The 21,457-nt window shown below is 43.5% G+C and overlaps 1 protein-coding gene across 2 annotated transcripts in view; it reads right to left on the reverse strand.

Moving 5' to 3' along the window:
* Positions 1-21,457, reverse strand: part of MAP3K9 (mitogen-activated protein kinase kinase kinase 9) — a 76,744-nt gene that overhangs the window by 34,225 nt on the left and 21,062 nt on the right. For both annotated transcript variants that reach the window (XM_033953508.1, XM_033953507.1), the window contains exons 3-4: positions 2,858-3,038; positions 280-428 (exon numbers count right to left, since the gene is read on the reverse strand). In XM_033953508.1, coding sequence (XP_033809399.1) covers positions 280-428; positions 2,858-3,038 — 330 coding nt within the window. The remainder of the gene's footprint in view (positions 1-279; positions 429-2,857; positions 3,039-21,457) is intronic.

The following is a 21,457-nucleotide window of genomic DNA, read 5'->3' on the forward strand; positions in this document are numbered from 1 at the left end:
CTTCCCTCTGATGCAACTTCCTGTTTCTGCATAGGCGGGACAAAGTCAGATGGAAGGCTTGGAGCCAGCATGAGCAGCAGGTATAAGCCACTGCTCTGGGCCAGTGAAGAACTGAAAGCTTTAAAAGTTACTGGGGGTTGGGGGAGTGGAATTGAGACACACTGATCACCTGGTGGGGAGGGGAGAGAAAGATGCTGGGGGGGGGTTGTATCTTGCCCACTCATAAATTGGGTGTCTGGCTTCACCCCTGGTTTCATTGAAGATATTGTAAAATCTTACCATCCATGAGTTTGGCAAAAGGTTCTGGACAGGTGGAAGGAATGGGCAAGGCTAGTTTGTTCATGGCCACGCCATAGGCTACTGCAAGACCATCTATTCCTCGAAATGGCACCTCCCCAGTCAACAATTCCCAGAGCAGCACACCATAACTATCAAAAAAGGAGAAAAATCACAGGACCTAGGTACAGCTATATGCACTCAGAAACCTTTCCCAACTGAGCAGGTAGTCAGACAAACGTTTGCTTTCTGTCTCCATCTGCTGGTACAACCTATATTAATATTATTTATTTAGGATTTATTAATTGCCTTTTCACCCAAAGCGATTTACAATACAATGAATAGTAAGGTACTACAGGCCGGTGAGCCTGACTTCAGTTATAGGGAAGATGGTGGAAGCGATGATCAAGGACAACATTTGCGAACACATCGAGAAAAATGACTTACTGCGAACAAGCCAGCACGGATTCTGTAAGGGAAGGTCATGCCTTACGAACCTACTGTACTTCTTTGAGGGAATAAGCAGTCAGGTGGACAAAGGGGAACCCATGGACATCATTTACCTCGATTTTCAAAAGGCTTTTGATAAGGTGCCACATGAAAGGCTGCTTAAGAAGCTGTGGAACCACGGGGTGGGCGGGGATGTACACAGATGGATCAAGCACTGGCTGTCAGGTAGACTGCAAAGGGTCGGAGTGAAGGGCCAATATTCTGACTGGCGGGGAGTCACGAGCGGTGTGCCACAGGGATCGGTGCTGGGGCCGCTACTCTTCAACATATTTATCAATGACCTGGAAACAGAGGCAAAATGCGAGGTTATAAAATTTGCGGACGATACCAAACTCTGCGGAAGAGTTAGGACCAGGGAGGAGTGTGAGGACCTGCAAAGGGACCTGGACAAGCTGGAAGACTGGGCAAACAAATGGCAAATGCGCTTTAACGTTGAGAAATGCAAGGTCATGCATATAGGAAATAAGAACCCGTTGTTCAACTACAAAATGGGGGGGCACTGCTGGGAGACAGCGGACTTGAGAGAGACTTGGGTGTGCTAGTGGATGCATCAATGAAGCCATCCGCACAGTGTGCAACAGCGGCGAAAAAAGCCAACAGGATGCTGGGCATCATAAAGAAGGGTATCACAACCAGGACGCGGGAAGTCATCATGCCACTATATCGGGCGATGGTGCGCCCGCATCTGGAATACTGCGTTCAGTATTGGTCGCCGCACCTCAAGAAGGACATGGCGGTGCTTGAGAGAGTCCAAAGAAGAGCAACGAAGCTGGTAAGAGGGCTAGAAAACTGCCCATACGCTGAGAGGCTGGATAAGCTGGGTCTCTTCTCTCTGGAAAAGAGGAGGCTCAGGGGAGATATGATAGAGACCTTCAAAATCCTGAGAGGCATAGAGAGGGTGGATAGGGACAGGTTCTTCAGACTGAGAGGGACAACGGGTACGAGGGGGCACTCGGAGAAACTGAAGGGGGATAGGTTCAAGACAAATGCAAGGAAGTTTTTCTTCACCCAAAGGGTCGTGGACACATGGAATGCACTCCCGGAGGAAGTGATCAGGCAGAATACAGTACATGGATTCAAACAGGGATTGGACAGATTCCTGAGGGACAAAGGGATCGTAGGGTACTGAAAGGGGTGCAGGGACAAAGGGTCAAGAATTTGATGGGAAGATAGGACTTCGATGAGAAACCAAGGGGTGATTCAGACACCGCGGGAGCGGACTGCTGGGCGTGATGGACCTGTGGTCTGACCCAGCAGAGGCACTACTTATGTTCTTATGTTCTTAAGGTACTCTTAAGTATTTTCCATATCTGACCTGGCACGATCACAATCTAATATGTCTAGACTGGGCTGATGGACAATAAATGAATCTTTTGATGCCCAACTATTGGTTCAGTGGCAGTGCTATATATTCATGAATCCAAATTTGATTCCCAAATGAGCAAGCTAGTTCATCTCAGTTTCCTCAATCACATAATGATTTTGTGACAACACTGGGAAGCTGAACTTATCCAGAAGGGGACAATAATTTTCTCCTCAACTGTTTTTATTGTTCAATATGACAGATTGTTAATGAAATGCCAAGACTAAGATTTGATGAACCTAAGCTCCCATGGCTATTCCACTCATTACTACCACTAGCACAAAGATGGCAGCCCTCAATATTTATACCAACACTTGATTTTATTTGTCTTGCATGTTTTAAATGCTAATCATGTTTATTAGAAGGTGTGTCCTGTTAATTCTTTTATATTTATAAAAATCATGCAATTTTACAGTGCTAAGATTATTCATGTCCCATGATTATTCATGGAAGTGATCCATTTCCAGCATATCGGAAATGTTTATTCTATTATTTTCTATGTTTCTATTACAGTGGGGTTAAGCTGCATAATTATTTTTGTGCACATGCATAACAGAATGCATGGGAAGAGGGATCTTGTATAGTCACTGGATCATACAATCACAGATTATGAATTGAAGACACCTACGTTTAGGGATATCAATTAGTACCAAAATAAACATTGTATACTTACTTTAAAACATGTTCAGAAATAAAGCTAATCAATACCTCCACACATCGCTGCCTTTTGAAAACACAGAGGAGCGAATGACCTCAGGTGCCATCCAAGCATATGTTCCCGCTGCACTCATTTTAGTGGTTCTGTGCCATTCCCTTGCCAAACCAAAATCTGTTATTTTCAAGATCTTGTTGCTCAAGACCCCATTCTCTACCTTTTCAAGTATCAATACTAAAATGGAGGAAAAAGACAAAAAAATGGAAAATTAGACTAAAATGTATCTATTAAGATCCTACTACAAAGGATACAAGTGCAAGTCATAGAGGGGCATTTTCAATATAATCTGATAAATCTGATTTTGGACATTTTAGGAAAAATGTCCAAAAATCCAGTAGAGAAAATGACCATTTTCATTTCCTAGATATGTTTGACCCCGATGCGTATATCCTTTTGAACCATTTTCAAAAAAAAGTCCAAATGAAAAATGTACAAACACCAACCATTAGGATGTAGGAGGGGCCAGCAATGCATTCTTAGCAGACTGGCCACACAGACAACCCAGCAGAGCAGTGGGACCCCCCCTAGAGGCACTACAATGAACTTCACATAAAAGGTCCCAGGTACACATCTCACGATAACCCTCTTAAACTCAACCACTCACTATAACCATCTAAAACTCACCCAAAGCCTACTGTACCCAACTGCATACTACCCCAATAAAGCTTATGTCTGCAGGTGTCACCTATATGTTAGTACAGTAGATTCTGAGTAGATTTTTGTGGGCTTATACTTTCTACCTCAAGTTTATAGTTAAAGTAGGATAGGGGCATGGGTCCCCTTCTCTACAGTCTACTGTACTGACCACTAGGCTACCCCAGAGACCTGCTTGTTGCTCTAATAGGACTTGCCATAACATTTGAAGCTGTCATACAGGCTATGTATTGTTTCATTCACCTCTTGGGGGAGGGGGGATGGGATGGGAGATGGTCAGTAATCAACTGAGGGAGTAAGGTGGACCATGCATTCATGCCTCCAGTGGTCATCTAGTCAGTTTGGCCTTCTTTTTGGCACTTATACATTACTGAAACAAGTGCAGCCTCAAACGTCCAAGTTTTGCTCTGGACATTTTCTGCAGTGTTCCATTATTGCAGAAAAATGTCCAAATCATATGTCAGCCTTAATCCTGCCCCCAACATGGCCCCTTGAGATTTAGATGCACTGCCAACAAACAGCATAGGAAATGAAAGCCATCTAAAAAAAATGTGCTTTGAAGATAAAAATTTGGATGTTTTAGCAAACAAAACATCCAAATGTCACTTTATGCCATTTTTTGGACATTTTTCTTTTTGGAAATGAGCCCCATAGTGAAATCTGGCTGAAGTACTTCCTTATGAGGTCATGTACCAGCTGCAAGAATTTAATAAAGCCGAGGGCATTTAAGACAGAATATTTTAGAGACCCTTACTTGTGCGACTATCAGAATTCAATTTCCAGAAGTCAGCACTCACACCACAGATCCAGCCATAAATGTTGAATTGCCTGTGATTATTCATTTACTGGGATAATCTGCATATGCTAAATGTGATGAAACTACTACCTGACAGCAAAAAACCAGATTGTTGGTTTACAATCTTGTATCCATTAATATGTAAGGGGATTAAAACCCATGAATAAACCCAAAGCCTAGACATTCTGGAAACACATACTAGTGGGAATTCGGGAGGGATTCAGGACCATCAGAATCATAGTAAGTGAAACAGTTCCCCTTACCACAGACCCTGGTTTAGAAACAGGTCAGTGGGGTGTGTGTGGTTTGGAAGGTTAGGAGAGAACTTCCTGGACTAAGGACTAACCTGACTTCCGGGTCGCATCCAGGGCCAATTCCAGCAGGCCCAACCAATTCACAACAGCCAAATATTGAAATGAGGGCAATCGGTAGAACACCTCCTTCTGCCCACATGGATCGCTAGTGTGTGATCCTGACACATGTGCAGACCATCTGCTTTCCCTGCAGATGGTCTGTGCATGCGTTTTTTTGTCCATTTTTTTTTTGTTGCTGGGTTTTCGGGCCCCGACTCTCCTGCTCTCCCAGGGAAGGGCGATCCCTGGCGGCGGCAGCCTCTTCCCTTTTGCTGACACTGTCAACTGATCATTCCCTGCTCTCTGCCGCCTTCCCTGCAGTGTGAGCCCGCAGGTTTAAAGCGGGGCTGCATGCTGCATTGCAGCCCTGTTTTAAATCTGCAGGTTCACACTGCAGGGAAGGTGGCAGAGATCCAGGGCTCGGAGCAGAGCAGACATGGGGGAGAAAGCAGGGCTGGAAGATCGGGACTGGACAAGCTTCCATTTTGTTACTTGCAGAAAAAAAATCCCCCGAGACTGACAGCTAAGATCAGGCATGGCTAGAAGATCGGGACAGAGTACAGGGCAGCAATGGAGCAGGAGAGTCGGCAGAGACGTGTGCGACTGGTCCCCAGCAGTCGCTTCTTCTCTTGATCAACCAGTCCAATCGGTATCCCAAATTTGTTTTGTGAATCGGGTCCCTGCCTACTTTGCATGCCATTCTCCTTATCTGCATACGCGGATCAGAAGCAGATTGCAGGAGAGGTTAGTGAATCGGGCCAGAGGGAAATCGGGTCACAAAAGGGTCGCAAACCAATCGGTACACGATTGGATTGCTTTGTGAATCTAGCCCTAAGTGCCTAATTAGTGCTTAACAGCTTTTGAAGCTCTGAAGAAGGAAAAGAGGGAGGGCAGGGCAGCTGCGTGGCCAACCCTGGCACCATGTGAGAAGGAACAGGGAGTTCCATGGACAGTGTGCTGCAAGAACAGAGCTAAATAAAGCAGCTGGACTATATAAAGAATGTAGGTACTCTGACAGAGTGTTTTATTAACCTGATGAACCTTTTGATATGTTTCTCATCTATGGACCGAGTCATTTGAGGTAGCTACCTGAAGTAAGGATTTGCCTGAATTGCTTGGAAGCCAAGCCACTGAATTGGAAATTAGAAATAAATTTTATTGAACTATTATTGGGCCATTACCCTGCGGTCCTCCAGGGAGCACTGGATTGTGTGAAGTTGGGCCTCCTGCTCAGTCGACAGATTCCAGCCCTGCCACAACTTATATCCTGTATATCCATAATTGTTTGGAGATAAACTGGGAAAAACTTGTAAATGTCTGCAAGTCTTTTTCTCTCACATAATGCTTAGCTGTGAATGTTATGATCAGGTTTTTATTGGTTATGAGTACAATACAGAAAAAGGTTATGACAAATATATGTATAAAATGGATGAATTTTATAATATGTCTAGTGGTTTTTCATTTTTATATGACAGGTGGCATAGTTCTTAACCAGTGAAAGTTGTATTGCTCCTTGTTCGCATGTAATGGAAGTTTCCACTATATGATTTTGTGTTTGCACATAAAATCTTCTTGAATGTTTTAAAAAATGTGTCCAATAAAAAAACCCTCACATATATTTGTAAGGAAAGTGATTTAATACATCCACCGTGTCATTCTCTAAGCCAGCATTCCTCCCCTCGAGGGTTGCTTGGCTCCCAAGGGAGCTTCTGTTCTTCCCAGCTCACTGTGATGGAGCTCTCCTTTTCAGCACCCTAACTCAACAGGATAAATGGACAGCTCCCAGCAGCCTTTGCAAGATCTTATGCAAATGAGCTTTACATAACAATTGCTCAGGCTCCCTCTGCTGGCTTGTGACAGAACTTTACCCTGTCCACAGCCCGAAGAATGAAGAGAGTTAAAACAAGAATTTTATTGCTTAAGAACAGTTCCAGTGTTCAATTGCAGAACTCCGTGTACCAATGCGATGGGTGTGAATCTCTCTCAAGGGAAAGACAGCAGAATGAAGTTGGTTGGTTACACTGCACAGTCACTTGCTTTCACAAACACTACAGATACCAAAGCTGCCAAATTCAGTTTTAAAAAGGCAGCACTGATCAACTTTTTCTCCTTGTCAGCTCTTCTCCCTCCCTCCCCTACTTGGAAAGGGGATTTCATACCCTGCTCCAAAATCTTAATTTGCCTACCAATTATCAGCTTGCCTGTAAAATTCCTTGCCTGAATTTGACTGACTAGAGATGTACATTGTTGTATTGTGGAGCATAAGTGCTGATCAGCCACTTAAGAAGGACTGGTTGGGACTTACTGCAGAACTCAGCTTATGCAAGCATTTAAGCTACATCTACAGAAAAAGAGAAACACAACTGAATTTCTAAATATAGATCACCTTCAGGAGGTTCTCAGTTAAGGAATTTTAAAAATTTGACTCCCGGACCAAGAAAGCTATAATATAATTTTTATAAATTGTTTATTTAGAGGGAAAATTCAAAGGAATTTATATGACTAAATTAATATTTACCTACAGAAACACTATTTCACATAACATATCCCCAAACTGTTCAACCGATTTGTGACCAAGAATTCCTAAAGTCTTCACTGCTTATCCCACACTGTATGACATTCCATTCTTTGCAAATCGCCTCGATCTACTTCCTATTGACCAAGAATTCCCAAAGCCTTCACTGCTTACCCCACACTGTACGACCTTCTCTTCCTTTTGACTTACTCTTATTGTAAACCCGTCCCTACAATGTTACCGTACTATGTACAAACAGTCATGTACTCAAAGACTGCGTGTCTTTTGTTTTGTGTCGAGCTTTACGAATGTAGAGATGATGCGGTATACAAACCTAAGGTTTAGATTAGATTAGATTTTTCCTCGCTGTATGTCCAGCCTTCTATATTACATTGTATTGTATTGTGCTCAAAGACTTCATTGTTTTTTTCGCTGTATGTCCAGCTCTTCTTTATTGTAAACCGCCTCGAACTACCTTGGCTTTGGCGGTATATAAACAATAAATTATTATTATTATTATTGTCCATAGAATACATACTTTGCATTGTCCATAGAATACATTCTTTCTCCCACAGGGCGAAAGGGTGGGGCTTGGGCTAATCAGCAAGATATACACAAGTATTTTCACTTTCCTTTCACATACTGAGCAGCATGGAATGTACACTTTTTAACCCTGCAGGTACATTTGTGATTGCATTCACTGCTGAATTTTCAAATGAGGAAAATACTGCAGAGCCTTAGGCTGGGTTACAAAGAAAATGTGCTTCAAGCACTATGACCATCATGAAAAGTTATCCCACAAGAGGCCAATTTTCAGTCTACTTGATCTCCCTTAAAAAAGACCCCTTAATGACATTTTACTGGCTACAGTAATGTGACAAAATATCCACACTTGCCTATACTTTTATTTAGAACTAGTCTTTAAGTCCATTACATTAACGGGTGCTAGAATAGATGTGTCTGTCTGTGTTTCTTTATCTCTCTCTCCTTGGCCGCTGTCTGTATCCTTCTGTCTGCCCCCAGCACACACCTCCCCCCAAATGTCTCTCCATGGCCCTCTTCTGTTTTCCCCCCCAGAGCAAAGTGTCTGTCCCCAGCACACCTCCCCCCAAAGCAGCCCCCTTTCCCTCTCCCTATCTCTCCATGGCCCCTTCTGTCTTCCCCCCCAGAGCAAAGCTGTTTGCCCCAAGCACACCCCTCCCCCCAAAGCAGCCCCCTTTCCCTCTCTTGCTGACTCTCTCTCTCTGGCCCCCTTTCTCTGTCTGTCTGTCTTTCTGTCCCTCTCCCTGCCCCTTTCTTTCTTTCTGTCTCCCTCCCTCCCGCTGTCTTTCTGTCATTTTTCCCCATTTCCCTGTGGAGCAGCATTTCCATCCCACTTCCCTATGCAGCAGCAACAGCATTTCCCTCCTATCCCCCCCTTTCCTGTGCAGAAGCAGCAGCGGTATTTCCCTTCCCCTCCAAGTCCCTGTGTAGCAGTAGCAGCATTTTCCCCCACCCTCCTTTCCCCTCTCTTCCCTTACCCTTCCCTGCTCCGTTCGGCCCCTCCCCCTTCTTTTACTGCTGTTGTCCTGCTCGATCTGACCTGCTCCTGACCCTCCCACCGCCGACAAACCTCCGGGCTCCAGCCGTGTAGGCAGCACTTTAAATACGCTGCTTCGCGGCCTTCTACTGCCGATTTCCTCTCCTGCATCTGTCTCCGATGATGTCATCAGAGACGCGGCAGAGGAAATCAGCAGAAGAAGGGCACGAAGCAGCGTGTTTATAGTGCTGCCTACGCCACTGGAGCCGGGAGGTTTGTGGAGGGTCAACGGCCGGAGCGGGTCTGCTGTCCACCACTCAGTTGCTGCCACTGGTGCTGCCTACGCCGCTGGAGCCGGGAGGTTTGGAGAGAGCACAGTCGCGCGCCTCCAGCCCCTGTAAGCGCCGTGAGGTGTGAAATAGAATACTGCCACAGAAGCATACCTCACGGCGCCAGGAATCACGAATTTTCAAGAGCGCATGTGCGCTCTAGGGTTTTATTATTATAGATTTTATTTTTAAATTTCCAAAGTTTAATATCAGTCTTTAAATATATATATATATATATATATATATATATATATATATATATATATATATATACACACACATACACATACACATACACATATACATATACATATATACACATACACATATATGTACTTACAGCTCAACCTCATTGGATTAGGGTGGTTTACAACAAACACATATTATATTTGTTTGAAAAAAACCTCCAATAATTAGACAGGAAAGCCTAACCCACACTTTCGTATAAGATTTACATAAAAGCAAGACACCCATAGATATTCAACCTAAAAGAAAATCAGTATGCCTAAATCATATTTAACCATCATGTTCAATCCTCTAAGGTCTGCCTAAAATAATGTGTTTTCAACAAAATTTGGAATATTTTTGTAGTTAATTTCTGACCTAATTTATTTTGGGAGATTATTCCAGTCACAACAAGTCAGAAAAATGCTCTCTCTCAAGTAATGGCCCAATGAGCCATTTTGAAGTGAGCTGATGCTAATCAAAAGTCTTGGAGGGATCTTAAGACATCTGGAAGGTGTATACAGAATCATCCATCTGTTCAAATAAGCTGGTTCTTGATTCCAAAGAGCCTTGTGAGAAAAACAGAGTGATTTAAATTTACTTCTAATGGGCAGAGGAAGCCAATGATACTTTTTGTTCAAAGGAGTAACATGATCAAATTTCCCAATAGCCTAATACCTGCGTTTTCTAAGGTTTGTAATCTTTTAGAGAGAGTATATGGCGAACCTAAGTAGACCACATTTCCATAATCAACTTGTGAGATGAACAAAGCATACAATGAAGTTTGTAATGCCTTCTGTTTAAAGAACTTTTTTTTTTAACCCGTCTCAAAATGTAAAATCGTTTCTTGCATTTACCTGATTCTTAAATCTGAGAGCAGTGCTTGAAACAGCACGTATTGTGTGAAACATGTCGGGTCAGGCTCCCAGGTTCGGCTGTGTGTAGAAGTTAAATATATACACCTATACACTTTTATATAGCTTATTTATTGAAAAAAACACAACAAAAACATAAAATATTTCTATATGAATACACTTACGGCGATTTATACCGAATTACCAATGATGAAGCACCACAATATCTTCCTGCTTTAGAGATTTTACATAGCGGTGGAGTGGTGGGGCTGAGGTATTACGGTTAAGACCTTTGTATTCTAACTATATCAACCTTGTTACTTCTGTTTCACGATACTCTATTTTGAGAGGGTTGATAATATACTTTTGATATACACTGGTATTTGGACTAAAGGATAATTCCTAGGCATTTAAAACAAAGAATCAATTGAAGATGCCTTCCATCCAGTACAGGAGCTAATGTAGGACATTACTTTGTACCTTTAAACCACCAAACTAGAGCCTTGGATGCATTTAGAACTAATTTATAGGTTTCTATCCACGTCCTGTTTGGAGTACCAATAAGTCCAAAGAAATGGGTGATATTTGAGCTAATGGCAAAAATATAATCTGCAAAACAATAGACATTTAGGGCTCTTTTTACGAAGCCGCATTAGCAGTTTAATGTGTGTAATAGCGCGCGCTAATTTGCTGGCCACGCTAGCCACTAGTGCCTCCTCTTGAGCAGGCGGTAGTTTTTCAGCTAGCACAGGGGTTAGCATGCGCTAAAAAGGTGCGTGTGATAAAGCTGCTAATGCGGCTTTGTAAAAGGAGCCTTTAGACCATGTTCCTGGATCAATGCTATAAGGGGACTTAAGATGTTACACAATAAAGGAGACAATGCAGAGCCCTGACGGACTCCAAAAATCATTGGTTTCTATTGTGAGATATCCGACTCTTGATGGTCTTACCTATCAAAAAGGATTTGAATCATAATAAAGCAACTCCATTGACTCTGAAAGTCTGCAGTCTTTGTAATAATAAATGGTGATCTACATCACAGTTCTTCAACCGCCGGTCCACAGGAAATTTCTGCCGGTCCGCACAGGGCCGGCAAGATTAAAGTAACCATAGATCCGTTTTCAGACCTCCTGTCCCGTTATTCCCACACACAGCTTCAAATCAGGACAGCATCCCGAAGCTGTGCTTGGGGACAATGGGACAGGCGATCATTTCCTGTCCCTCTCACCTTCCTTTCTCCGGGTCCCCTTCTCTTACCGCCCTGCCACTGCTGCTAAAGCTGACAGGAAGCCTTCTTTCCAACGTCAATTCTGACGTTTGAGAGGACGTTCTGGGCCAGCCAATTGATGCCTCGCTGGCCCAGAATGTCCTCTCCGGAAAGAAGACTTCCTGTTGGCTTTAGCAGCAGCGGCAGGGTAGTAAAAGCAGGGGAAAGGAAGGAGGGAAGCTTTTTTTTTTTTGTGGGGCAGGGAGGGAAGGAGGTAGGCAGGCAAGCAGGCTGGCTTTGGCCAGGGAGGTAGGGAAAGAGGTAGACAGGCAGGCAGGCTGGCTTCGGGGGTGGGGGTGGGACAAAGTGTGGAAGGTAGTGAGAGTTACATAGGAAGGAGACACTGCGGGCACTAAAGAGATATGAAGGAGGCACTGGGGGCACTAAATACAAGTAGGGCCACTAAGGACATGGGAAGGAGGCACTGGGGGCACTAAAGAGATATGAAGGAGGCTCTGGGGGCACTAAATACAGGAAGGGGCACTAAGGACAATGGAAGGAGGCACTGGGGGCACTAAAGACATGGGAAGGAGGCACCGGGGGCACTAAGGACATGGGAAGGAGGCACCGGGGCACTAATGACATGGGAAGGAGGCACCGGGACACTAAGGACATAGGAAGGAAAGAGGGAGGGAATAGAAAGGGACAATTGTTGGGCCTGAGTGCAGAAAGAAAGAAAGGATACACAGACAGAAGGAAACGCAACCAGAGACTCATGAAATCATCAGACAGCAAAGGTAGGAAAAATGATTTTATTTTCAATTTAGTGATCAAAACGTGTCAGTTTTGAGAATTTATATCTGCTGTCTATATTTTGCACTATATTTGTCTATTTTCCTATAGTTACTGAGGTGACCGAGCTCGCGGAGATGGGGTGGAAGCGGGGTTTTAAAATTTTAGTCCTAGTAGTTTTCCGGTCCACAGAATAATTATTTTATTTCTGCCAGTCCACAGGTGTAAAAAGGTTGAAAAACACTGATCTACATGATTAAAAGCTGTCGTTAGATCCAGAGAAACTGCTAGTACTAACTGACCTTTATCCAAAGTTTCCCATATATCACTACTGAGGACTGAAGTCAAAATCGTGTCTGCGCTATGCCCTTTCCAGATTAGAAACCAGATTGTCTGGGATGAATCACATTCATCTTTTCAATGAAATCAGTTAACTCGTGAAGCGCAATTTTCTCCACCAGTTTTGCTGGTAGACATAAATTTGAAATTTGCCTATAATTGTGGTTACTCCTCCTTTCTATAGCTCACCTCTTTCCGATAGCAATCATACTGCTGAAATGCTGAACCACAGGGAGGAAAGCAAAGATGGAGGGGTGCAGCTGCTGCACTGCATGGACCTAGATTAAGGTAGCTCCTGATTTCCCCCAATGATGAGCTTTGATATCTTAGCATCCTTTCAGTTACTTTAAGTCTTTACTTCCTTAACTTGGCAAAGAGGATGGTACACACAAAGCCTAACAAAAATGAATCACCATTTCAAATGCATCGGACATTAAAACATCCAATCATTATTCTCCCTAAAGCCAGAGAAAATGATGGGTAAGAAAACAGGTCTCACAGACACTGATTCCCTAAATGCAGAGGTCAAAGTACTGAAGAAGTAATTAAGACTTACTTTAAAAAACCTGCAAAATTAAATCAGAGCTAATGAAGCTCAATGCCTTGCTTACCAACTTTCAGCAGCATTTGCAAAGAGGGGAAATGATCTTTCTAGCCACATGCAAACAAAATTACGGTAACCAAGGCTGAATGGAATGAAAGAGAAACGGAAGACCTCACAAACAGGAATTGTTATAGCAATTTGGAAAATTTTAGGCCTTAGAGGGCATGAAAGGCCCCAATATGATTTTCTTCTTAGAAAAACTGAGTCTAGATATCATGTTCCATAAAGACCTGGAAATCGAAAGGGTACATAAAATGCCATCTCATCCCTCCACGAGTCTATCCTTTGGGTGATAGCCTTGAAATTTCAATTTGTACATGTTGCAAATCCTCAGTGGCCAGATGTAACAAAAATGTATCTTATAATAGGAAGAAAATACTTTTCGTACCAGATTTAGCTAAAGCTATAAACAGCCTGTCAGAAACAATGTCTGGTAATGCAAATCAACTGAAGTCACTAGGGGCAAGATTCAGCCTTCACTATCCTGTGAAAATGTTACACTGCATATTGTTAGTAAGACATTTGATCTGTGAACAGCTGCAAGCTTTCCTCAGTGAGCCCACTAGTGTATCCATGTGGAAGGAAAAACCACAGTATTACCTATTGTCTCAGGACAATGGCACCCGGTGCTATAAACACACAATACTATCAACTGATTTCAGAGGATGCAATATCTAATTGCTTGCTTATATTATCACACTATTTCATTTTTTTTAATCTTTCCAACAGAAAGTTTGGGAACTTTTTTTCATTCAAACTTACCCACTTTTTCTCCTCTCCAAGATAAGACACAAACACAAGTGTGATCCTTCCCCACCCCCACTTATTTATAAAGAGACAGAAGTTTATTTCATCCTATTTCCTTCTGCGTACAAATCATTACATAAGAGTAGAAATTTATCCCTCTTCCCTCTCCCACACATTGGTCAAAAAATGAATTTTCTCTCATAACTTAGCAGCTTTCAAACACATAAAGGCAGCAATGTTTTCAATTTTAGTTTTCACAACATTAACTCATACGACACCTTTAAATTTTGTGAATGTGTGTAAATATTTTAAGTCAAAGCAAAAAAACCAAACAGGAACTACAGTGAAGATACGAAGCAAAAAAACAAAAACAAAACTGCAGGAAAATGTACAAGATGCAGGAATTTATTCAAAAAAAGTCATAAAAACAGATATAAACAGCATACATAAAATAAATATATCCAAACACTGGTTCTTGTTTTCATGTATACCGGACCCAGTATACATGAAAACAAGAACCAGTGTTTGGATATATTTATTTTATGTATGCTGTTTATATCTGTTTTTATGACTTTTATTGAATAAATTCCTGCACCTTATACATTTTCCTGCAGTTTTGTTTTTAGTTTTTTAAATATTTTAAGCCATCAACTTTTACAACAGTAGAAGCCAAATTAACATTAGCACCAGTTTAGATAAAGTACAACAAATGGGTAGTTCTAACAACTGAAGATGGCTAATATACATTCCCTCTACTTTCTCATGAAGGCCCTTGTCCCACTAATATGTAATCTAGCAAACCCCCAACACTAGAGAATGGCACGGGGACACATTTTTCTCCCATCCCCGCAGGAACTCAATTTCTCCATCCCATCCCCGTGAGTTTTGTTGTTGTCCCTGTCACTATCTCATTCTTGTAAGCTCTGCCTTAACCGTACAAGCCTCAAACACTTATGATTTTAAAGTGTTTGAGGCTTGTGCAGATGAGGACATAGCTTTCAGAAATAGGGCAGGGACAGGAAAAGAACTTGCCAGGACGGGAAAATGAGTTCCCGTGGGAGAACAAACAGCAACCTTATTTCAGAACCTTGGACAGCTCCTTACAAAATTTCAGACATTTCCACAAATTCACAAGGTGAAGGGGTGGCTTCATCCATGTTTGGTTTTGCAAATTGTTCATAAACACTTTCTTCTGTGAATGGCAGCACAGAAATATTTACAGGATGCCTGCCCTGGAGGCTCCCTCTGACCCATTCCGCCCCTGCAGAAAAAGGGGGGAATGGGCAGGTTAGAGGGAGCCTCTAAAGCAGGCAGGCTGTAGACTTTGCTGCTGCTTTCTAAGACCAACATGGAATGTACAAGGGGGGTGAGGGATGGGGGTGGAAGAGAACAAATATTTGATATGGAAGTGGGGCGTGGGCGATCCTTTTCAGTGGCAGACTTTCCCTCTGACACACTACATGCAGAATTCAGCGCCTTTATCTGCCATCATGTTTCTGTGTTTCAAGATCTCCAGAGACACCTCCTTTATACTATTCAGTCGGAGGTCTTATCTTTGGAGATGAGATGTTCTCTCTACTGCTTGTTCTGACCTGTTGACCTGAGTATCTCCAGAAATATTTCCTTGATGTCACCTCAAGTGGCAATTCCTCTAAAACATCCTTAAAAATGAGCCAAGGCTGTCACTTGAACTCTTGTTATATGCTAGGCCCTTTATAACAACACACCCTCCTGTAAAAAAGGCCAAAATCTGAGGAAGAAGACTGAAAAGAAGAGAGAGATTGATCTGAATACCAAGCTTCAAACACCCTCTAAATCAGTGGTTCTCAACCTTCCTAATGCCGCAACCCTTTAATACAGTTCCTCATGCTGTGGTGACCCCCAACCATAAAATTATTTTTGTTGCTACTTCATAACTGTAATTTTGCTACTGTTATGAATCGTAATGTAAATATCTGATATGCAGGATGTATTTTCATTGTTACAAATTGAGCATAATTAAAGCATAGTGATTAATCACAAAACAATATGTAATTATATATTGTGAAATATAAGAACATAAGAACATAAGCAGTGCCTCCGCCGGGTCAGACCATAGGTCCATCCTGCCCGGCAGTCCGCTCCCACGGCGGCCCAAACAGGTCACGACCTGTCTGAATCACCAGAAGGGGCTCCCTTGCCACCTTGGTTTCTCATTGAAGTCCTATCTTCCCATCGAAGTCCTAACCCTCTTGTCTTGCAAATGCACGACCTGGTTGGGTTTCTATACTTATTACTTGGTTAGCTTTCTATACTTGTGTTACATCCCAGCTCCTCCCTCAGTATCCCACGATCCCTTTATCCCTCAGGAATCCGTCCAATCCCTGTTTGAATCCCTGTACCGTACTCTGCCTGATCACTTCCTCCGGTAGCGCATTCCAAGTGTCCACGACCCTTTGGGAGAAAAAAAACTTCCTTGCATTTGTCTTGAACCTATCTCCCTTCAGTTTCTCCGAATGCCCCCTCGTACTTGTTGTCCCCTTCAGTCTGAAGAATCTGTCCCTATCCACCCTCTCTATGCCCCTCATGATCTTGAAAGTCTCTATCATATCTCCCCTGAGCCTCCTTTTTCCCAGAGAGAAGAGCCCCAGCCTATCCAACCTCTCGGCGTATGGGCAGTGTTCCAGCCCTTTTACCAGTTTCATTGCTCTCCTTTGGACTCTCTCAAGTACCGCCATGTCCTTCTTGAGGTGCGGCGACCAATACTGAATGCAGTATTCCAGATGTGGACGCACCATCGCTCGATACAATGGCATGATGACTTCCCGCGTCCTGGTTGTTATGCCCCTCTTTATGATGCAGCATCCTGTTGGCTTTTTTCGAGGCTGCTGCGCACTGTGCAGATGGCTTCAGTGATGCATCCACCAGCACACCCAAGTCTCTCTCAAGTCTGCTGTCTCCCAACAATGCCCCCCCCCCCAATTTGTAGTTGAACAACGGGTTCTTTTTCCCTATATGCATGACCTTGCATTTTTCCAAGTTAAAGCGCATTTGCCATTTGTTTGCCCAGTCTTCCAGCTTGTCCAGGTCCCTTTGCAGGTCCTCACACTCCTCCCTGGACCTAACTCTGCCGCACAGTTTGGTATCGTCTGCAAATTTTATAACCTCGCACTTTGCCTCCTTTTCCAGGTCATTGATAAATATGTTGAAGAGTAACGGCCCCAGCACTGATCCCTGTGGCACACCGCTTGTGACTCCCCGCCAGTCAGAATATTGGCCCTTCACTCTGACCCTCTGCAGTCTACCTGACAACCAGTGCTTGATCCATCTGTGCACATCCCCTCCCACCCCGTGGTTCCACAGCTTCCTAAGCAGCCTTTCATGTGGCACCTTGTCGAAAGCCTTTTGAAAATCGAGGTAAATGATGTCTATGGGTTCCCCATTGTCCACCCGACTGCTTATTCCCTCAAAGAAGTGCAGAAGGTTCGTTATGCACGACCTTCCCTTACAGAATCCGTGCTGGCTTGTTCTCAGTAGGCCATTCCTCTCGATGTGCTCGCAAATGCCATCCTTGATCATAGCTTCCACCATCTTCCCTATAATTGAAGTCAGGCTCACCGGCCTGTAGTTCCCGGGATTTATTTCTAATTACAAATAAATGTATGTGGGCATATCTGCATGTGGGCGGACCCACCTCGAGATGGATAGAGGAGCGGTGTCTCGGTTCCTAAGATCAGTGTTCTTCAACCCTTTGACACCTATGGACTGGCGGAAATAAAATAATTATTTTGTGGACTGGCATCAGTCCGCGGACCGGCAGTTGAAGAACACTGGGCTAAGTCATGCCCATCTCCACTCAATCTCCACCCAGACCCCGCCCCCATATTTGTAATACCATTTTTTTCCATTCATTTTTCATATATGCACACAATATAATTGTATTAACAACACATAATGGTTAACCACAAAATTAAAATACACAAAGCACACTGTATGTTTTTTAACATTCATTCCTACCAGAAAACAGATAGCCCCATGCAAATGCAGGACCAAAAACTAAAAGTACTAATATTTACAAACAAACCCTAAGATGCAAGACTCTGCAAGCAGTACAACTCCAGAGGAAAAGAAACAAATGCATTTCTTCCTGAACAGACAAATCAATCACTAAATAAAAAAAATAAAAGCATTTCCCCTACCATTGTTGTCTCTCTCCCTCCATGTGCCTTGCCTTCTGGCCTGCCCCTCCCCCCCCTGGTGTTTTCTTTGGGCCGATCCACTGTGCGATCAATGCAGCGTCTTCAGGCCGGCTCCCTGAGTGCTGCATTGCACAAAGCTGTGGGCAGCGGCTCCTTGCGCGCATCCCACGCCTCATCTGGAAGCCTTCCCTCTGAGAGAAAGCTTCTGATTCACGCACAGGCCGCGCGTAGGAGCCTTTTCTCATGGCTTTGTGCACTGCAGCACTCAGGGAGCCAGCCCGAAAACGTTGTGTTGATCGCACCATGGACCGGCAGCTGAAGAATGCTGTCCGGGGCCCAATGGACGTGCCAGCCGTGCGGACCGGCACCAGTTCATGGACCGGCGGTTGAAGAACACTGCCTAAGACCATCGGAAATATGTGTTTTCCGATGGTCTTAGGCGACCCCTGTGAAAGGGTTGTTCGACCCCCAAAGGGGTCACGACCCACAGGTTGAGAACCACTGCTCTAAATCCTTGCATAAGCAGATAAAGCTGAATGCTTCCTAGCATGAAGGAGAGTAGTAGTAAACACATCAGAATAACTCTTACTCATCAAACTCAACCTCTTAAGAGTGAAGCCGTAAAACCAAACTAGATGATCCTCCATAGGTATAGTTCCCTGAAAGAGAAAGTCTGGAAGGAGTTGAATGAGTTGAATGAGATCTACAGTACATAATGACATTTGGGCCAATTTAGAGCTATTAGAATGACCTTGCCCAAATGAACCAAAATTTGATGAGTCAACCTCCCTATCATTGGCAAGGGGGAAAAGACGTACAGTAACTTCGTCTGCGGCCATGGCTAGAAGTAAGGCATTGATCCCCTTAGAATCGAACTCTTCTTGTGAAAAAGCATGGTACCTTCAGATTGCTGACATCCCTCATCTTTGTGTATTCATCTGGAAGACCTTGGCTGACAGCTCCTATTCTCCTGGGTCAAGGGAATGACAACTAAAAAAATCCACTTAAAACATTTGGGTACCCTGCTATGTAAGCCACTGAAACTGTGAGAACATAATTCTCTGGCTATTGAAACAACAGCTGAGCTTCTGCTACCAGGTGAGCTTTTCAAGTGCCACCTTGTCTATGTACACTGCTGCCATGACACTGTCCAACAGATTCTTGATCAAATTACCTTATAGAAGGGACTGAAATGCCTGTAAGGTTCTTCAGGCTGCCATGAGTTCCAGGAAATTTATGGACCAGGGAACTTCTGCCTTGATGATGGAGGCAATGTGCTCCCCAACCCTTTAGGCTTACACCCATGAACACCACCTTCCATTAGGTTTGTGTCAATGGATTTCCTTTCTGTAGAGTCTTAGTCTGAAGCCACCATGACATGCTGAGCTTTGACTGCAATGTCCAAACCAGACAAACAGTGGGAGAGTGCTGATGGGGGCACATGCAAGCCCTGGCCCATGGACTCACATCTAGGGTTGCTGCCATGGACTCCAGGACTTGTACATAGTGAGGACTGGAAAGCTGAAGCAAGAGACAAAGCTGATCTTGAAATTTGGTCCTTCTTTAGCCCAGAACTAAATCCCCAGATATGCCAACATCTGGGAGGGATGTTATTGACTCTCAGAAAAATTGATCACTCAACTCAGGGACTGAAGATCTATCACATGGGAAGTGACCCTGATAAGCCAGTTGTCCAGATAGGGATGCACATTGATATCCTCCTTCCACAACTATCATGGCTTTGGAGAAAGTCCATGCAGCCGTAGCTAGACCAATTGAAAATGCAAATGCTGTCTGAGCACTGCAAATCATAAGAATCACTGGTGAGCTGGCCAAATGGGAATATGAAAGTAGGTTTCTTTGAGATCCAGTGAAGTAAGGAATTCTCCCAGAATTACCACCGCTATTACAGAGTGCAAGTTTTCTATGAGGAAAAGTCTGACTACTACTACTACTAATCACTTATATAGCACTGAAAGGCGTATGCAGTGCTGTAAAAGTTGACATTTATAGATGGTCCCTGCTCGGAAGAGCTTACAATCTAAATTGGACAGACATGACATATAGGGTTGGGGATGCAGAATCCAAGGTGTGTGGAGTTAGAGTTGAAAGCACTCTCGAAGAGGTGGGCTTTAAACTGGGCCTTGAACACTGCCAGAGACTAAGCCTGCCATAGGGATTCAGGCAGCTTGTTCCAGCATATGGCACAGCAAGGTAGAAGGGACAGAGTCTGGAGTTGGTAGTTGAAGAGAAGGGCACAGATAGGAGGGACCCTCAGAGACTTGTTTACCTACTTGAGGCTGACCACCAGGGAAAAGGAGCCTCCTTTCTTAAGCACCACCTCTGCTGCAAGGGAACAGAAAACTTTCCAGAGTGGACAGTACCATCCTTTGATTTTGTAAGGCATTGAACAGGGATTCCAAGAAAAATAAATCCTGTGATTGGATATCAGAACTGACATAAACTTTTACAAGGAGTGGATCAAAGTTGAGAGACTACTTCTGATGGTGGCATGCAAAGAGTGGACCAGAACCTCATCATTGGAAGGAGAAAGAATCTGGGGAGAATCTAGAAGGCAGGACTGAAGCCCTCTTATCCAAATGAAAGGACTGTTTCTGTTGAAAATGCAATCTTTGAAAAGAAGAAGCCTTCCCAGACCTATTTCTTCTAATGTTTTCTGATTTATTTGGGAGGATCAAAAGGATCCTCTAGATTTGTCCTTGGGTAGTCGCTGAGTCTCTGAATCTCCTAAGTCCTTAACCAATTTTTTTTTTTTTTTTTTTGCTCAGGGGCCGTCATCGGGGGAAGCTGGCATGACCTTTTTTTTTAAATAGGGACAGATTATTATGTGTGTATAATACATGCACATCTATGCACAAAAAAAAAAGAAGAAAAGATAGTCTTCCTGTCTCAAACAGCTGAGCAGTAGGAGGCTGCTTTGGGGCATCCCCTGTCACTCAGCTGCTCAGGCTTCTGGCTTTGCGCATGATCAGATGCGATATGGCGGATCTCCGTGAAATTCAATTGCATGCAAAATTGTTTCAACATCAGTTGCCGGCACTACAGAAACCCAATGGATTTTACTAGCGATATTAGAGAATCTGGCCTTGAGTCCTTCAAACAGAAATGCTAGAAGCCCAAAATGATCTCTAGGAACATTGCCTCTTCACATAAAAGAAAACAGTGAAACCTACTGCTTTACAAAAATTGAATCTTAAAAAGTCTCCCTTATACACAATTCAGAATTGGAAAAACTGAGAAAAAACAACAACGGTCTTGTTGTAATACCCTTCTTGATAATACCCAACATTCTGTTTGCTTTCTTTGAGGCCACTGCGCATTGCGCCGTTGGTTCATTGTTGTATCCACCAACACTCCCAAGTCCTTTTCAAGGTTACTTTCCCCCAGTACAAACTCCCCCATTTTGTAGCTGAACATCGGCTTCTTTTTCCTTATATGCATGACCTTGCATTTCTCTATA

This window comes from Geotrypetes seraphini, chromosome 7, assembly GCF_902459505.1.
Source record: "Geotrypetes seraphini chromosome 7, aGeoSer1.1, whole genome shotgun sequence".
Lineage (NCBI taxonomy): Eukaryota > Metazoa > Chordata > Amphibia > Gymnophiona > Dermophiidae > Geotrypetes > Geotrypetes seraphini.